General features: G+C 42.7%; 1 protein-coding gene across 1 annotated transcript in view; it reads right to left on the minus strand.

Moving 5' to 3' along the window:
* Positions 1-5000, minus strand: part of LOC118377105 (serine/threonine-protein kinase PAK 5-like) — a 129390-nt gene that overhangs the window by 68098 nt on the left and 56292 nt on the right. The window contains exon 2 of the mRNA XM_052523955.1: positions 3952-4175. Within this exon, the coding sequence (XP_052379915.1) occupies positions 3952-4155 (204 nt within the window). The 5' untranslated portion in view covers positions 4156-4175. The remainder of the gene's footprint in view (positions 1-3951; positions 4176-5000) is intronic.

Below are 5000 nucleotides of genomic sequence, written 5' to 3' on the forward strand. Positions count from 1 at the left end.
GAAGTACAGAATAATATGAAATGCTCTGAGACCAGGTTGCTGGTATTTATTTAGCAAGCGTGATAACAGATCACTCCCAACAGAGACAAGCCAAAACTCTTCCATAAATGTAGCAGCCTATACACCTAAACACTAGAGATCTGACATGCTGTCTGATCAACTGTGGGCTACTAACAACAGCTGCATAGTCTAGCCTACTATGCGCCCTCTGGCCAGGCTAAACGAAGCTCTAACCTTGTGTACTGTATTTATAGCCCGTTAGTTTCTGACAAAATGTGAATGGGATCAAATGTAGACGTTTTCAATCCAAACGTATTAACTGGAAGGAATCAATAAACACAATAGCTGACATAGACTGTGAGGTCATGTTTTATTAGTCCTACAGTTGCATAAAGCAAGCTCAGACCTGTGAGTTTTATTGTCCAACAAAGACACACTTTCTCTGTGTCTTTTTATAGGAAACACCTCTGGTCGTTCTTTAAAATGTCATTCATGTGAACAAGTAGAAAGTTGCTACAGTTTGGCAGGGTTTCCATCCTCCCCAAGGCCAGGAGCATTTCTATTCGTTGTTATTAACCATGTGATCTGATTAGAAAAACGCTGGTCCATCGTAGCCCATATTACACCTTTTTAAAACAGATGAACCACGTTATACCTGATAAGGTCTGGAGTTTTACCTGGTTAGGTTACCAGGAGGTTAATCTGGTTTCACCTTGTTGGCTCAGGTATTCAAAACAGCAACCTTTCGGTTACAACGCTCTAACCGCTAGGCTACCTACTGTTCTTCTTGAAATGGGAAAACATCATTATGCCTTATTGTGCCTTCACGACACAGAAACCGCACATCATATGTCATTCATTTATGTGGAGAGAAAGCTGCAGTGTGTGCGTGTGTGCGTGTTTGTGTGTATGTGAGCTGGAGTGAGTAATGGAACTGGCTCAGGCCAGTTGGCTAGTTAGTTGTTGGTTGATGTGGTAGGGCAGGGAGTGTTCTGAAAAACATGCAAACCCTTATGACCTATTTTACTACTGGCTCTGTATCAGTCCTGGGTTCAAATACCATTTGAAATCTTTCAAATATTTTTAGCATTTGCTTTGCCCTGCCTGGAGGGCCAGGTGGGAGACTTTTACACTTTCAAGGCTTTTCTTCTAGTGGTTCCATGGCAACAGACAAGCTCAATCAAGCACAGATGCAGTATTTGAAATGATTTAAAATTCTATTCTTTTTACACAAATGTGCTCTTTATAGCAGGCCATGGGAGCATGCACTTCACACCCATATAACCACATCAACGCTGGCACATCTTGGGAAAAAAATAGTCAATAAAAAGAAAATGAACAGCATTCCGCTACCTATACAGAATTGCCACTTTTCAGGGTCATGCATATGAGAGATAAAATATGCCCCCCTCCCCCCTCCCCTCCCAGCCACCTAAACACACTACTTCCACTTGAGGACAGGAAGTGTGCATGTGGACAGGTAGTTTTGGAGAGATGTAGTTAAAGAAGACCAGCGGTGTGTGGTTGTGACTGTATGTGACCAAAAAAAGGAAAACAAGAAAAGGGAAGTGAAGGGTAGTAGAAGTCATACTTTTCGCAAGGGAGTTTCGGCCGACCGGATTTTCTTGGGAGATATCTGTGAAGAGAGCAACAGAATTAAAGTCTTGTTTCCCCTCTTCAGAGATATCTCCAATGGCAACAGTGCTGTTCTAGAAAGATCAAGTTTGACAAAAAAAAGTGTTTTTGTGTAGTTGCTGCAGATGTCTAAAACCTTTTTTAAGTTAGAGGTAGAATGTCAATTGAGGTTAGACAGGAAGTATTTAAATATATTTCTGATGTCATATCCTGTGATGGCATGTCCTCTCGCTCCTATTCTCCCAAATGCCAGTGGCTCCTCATAGACTAGCGTAGCGTAGCGGATAATGCTGAAGATAATACCCATCTCTTTGAATAAGCTACTGCTACAAATGTATCCTAGAGATGTGGGCCGGGGGCTGAGGGCCAGGGGGCTGAGGGCCGGGGGGCTGAGGGCCGGGGGGCTGAGAGCCGGTGGGCCGGTGGGCCGGGGGGCCAAACATGCAGTATGAGTGGGACTCCACAGACGGAGCAGGAGAAGAGTAGAATGGCTACACTGACACTACCACTACCACAGGCTGGACCAATAGGTCTAGGACACCTATTTACAACAGCTAGCAGCCACACACTAAACAGAATCCCTTCAGAAACCCCTCTGATGCTTCCTAAAGGAGTAGTGTTATAAACAGGCATTACAACTTCAGGGACTGCTGCTGTACACTAGCATAGGCTAAAGCACGATGGTGAAATGTTGAGGAGTCAATTTGCCTGTGTATTAATTGTATCTGGCCCTATTGAATAAACTAGCATATAAATGAGTCATTGAAGCACAACACAGCATAGGAACATTCAGGGACAAGGCAGAACACAGTCACAGAGGAGGAAACATGGGCAATTCACTTTACACTGTCATCTGCAAAGAGATTGTATCCGATTTGTTTTGTCAAGAAAAATGATAGGATATTGAATTTCTCTTAACAATTACTAGTTACGGCAGCACTTTTGTTATCTGCACGTTTGGTAATAAGCTTGCCACTAGCCAATCAGTTTGTCCAAAGGTACCTTCGATTTTTGTTATCTGCACATTTGGCAACGAGCTCACCACTAGCCAATCAGCATGGCCAAAAATACCTTAGTCTTTCATGGCCATCCAATCATCCCCTTAGGCGTTGGTAAGTCAGTTATAATAGGTCGATTGTAAACAGTTAATTGTGCAACTGGCTGAATTAAAGGTATGTAAGTGACTTGAGGTATCAGACACTCCCAGGATCAATAATGGAACATTGAAGAATATAACAATCAACCTGTGAATAGATGAGTATTTCTGGAGAGCTCAGGTACTATCAGAAGTTCAAGGTCTATATCTTTTAACAAGGTATATGGCTTCTTAGAGCCTTGAGGAAGCGTGTACATGTTGTGGAACAGCCTGGTCTCATAGACTAGACATAACATAGTAAACTTACACCCGGGTACACTTAAATTAGTATGATATGTTATTTTGGTATGGTTACATAGGACAGAAGGTTACTTAAGGCAAAATCTAAAGTAGGGTAGTTGGTCGGGGTGGATGGGTTGGCATATAACGCAAACGTCTAGCATTTAATTAGGTCATTAGCAACTTTGCAATGGCTTACTACTTTTTAGCTACTTTGCCACTACTTAGCATGTTAGCTAACCCTAACCTTAACCCTTTTACCTAACTCAAAACTCTAACCTTAACCTTAACCCTTTTACCTAACTCAAAACTCTAACCTTAACCTTAACCCGAACTCTAACCCCTAGCCTAGCTAACATTAGCCACCTACTTAACATTAGCCACAACAAACATAACGTAACATAATGTACGAATTGCAATTCATAACATATCATACAAAATGGATGACGGACCTCCAAAAATGAATATATACCATTCGAAACATAACATATCATAGCATCCCAGATTTACATTTACTATGTTACATCTACCACGTAGAAGAACTGCCCATCTTCCCTTCACATAAAGACAACATATCAGCTCATAACATGTGAATGGAGCCAGACTGGTGCTCAAGGACACCCGGTGTGTATAGGGAGGGAGGGAGGGAGAGATGGAGAGATGGAGAGGGAGTGAGAAGGAGAAAGGAAAAGTATTTATTATGGATCCCCATTAGCTGCTACAAAGTCAGCAGCTACTCTTCCTGGGGTCCAGCAAAATTAAGACAGTTCTATACAATTAAAAGAATTACATTTCACAACAGATTTCACAACCCATTAAGTCAAATATAATATAAGAAAGGGGATTAAAAAGGGAGATGAAGAGAGAGAGAATCCGAGGGAAAGAAGGAAAGAGCCATGAATGAGAGAATAGAGACAGACAGAGTAGCACCGTTTGTCTACCTTCATAGGAGCCAGCTGTATGGGCGTGATATAGGAGGGGTCTACCATGGGCTTCGGCCTGTTGGCTGTGTCTGCCAGGAGACTCTGCCATTGCTGGGGCAGGCCAGTGAACTTCTGCTCCCGCGCATCGAAACCCGTGTGGACCCGGTGCTCGAAGTTAGATGGAGCTGAAATCTCCAGCCTCTTTTTCTTCTTCCCAAACATGCTGGAAAACCTGGACAAACCTGGGAACAGACAGTGAGATATTTTATTTAAAAAACAAGAAGGTCCCGACAGACAGACACAGCAGACTTAGTGGTCTAAACTCACTATTTGGGAAACACTGTATTCGATGAATAAGTACATTATGAAGTTGATATACTCTATGTTATTGGGACAGAGGCTGCAAGAGATAGTCAAGATATCTCCCACTTCAACACTTATAGCATCCTGAACCTTTACTTTATGTTACTTTATGTTCCTTCTTGCAGTATGTTTCAGTGAGGTAACGAGCTGGAGAAGTGGATGTGGGAGAGACAATCAATGGTATAGCCTAGGTAGTTTATGCAGTACAATAAAATGTTATAAACTATCCTCACTGGGAGAGTTTAACACACACACTGCATAAGTGCATACAAACACACACACACACACACACACACACACACACACACACACACACACACACACACACACACACACACACACACACACACACACACACACACACACACACACACACACACACACACACACACACACACACACACACTTCACATACTAATTAACATTGAAAATCAAGTCTGAAATTTCAAAGTGGGAATGACAAACTTCCGAAGCCTTTTTGTATCCGTCTTCCTGTCTCTCTCCCCTGTAGGAACATTGTCTTCCTGTCTCTCACCCCTGTAGGAACATTGTCTTCCTGTCTCTCTCCCCTGTAGGAACATTGTCTTCCTGTCTCTCTCCCCTGTAGAAACATTGTCTTCCTGTCTCTATCCCCTGTAGGAACATTGTCTTCCTGTCTCTCTCCCCTGTAGGAACATTGTCTTCCTGTCTCTCTCCCCTGTAGG

The sequence above is a fragment of the Oncorhynchus keta genome, chromosome 8, assembly GCF_023373465.1.
Source record: "Oncorhynchus keta strain PuntledgeMale-10-30-2019 chromosome 8, Oket_V2, whole genome shotgun sequence".
Classification (NCBI taxonomy): Eukaryota; Metazoa; Chordata; class Actinopteri; order Salmoniformes; family Salmonidae; genus Oncorhynchus; species Oncorhynchus keta.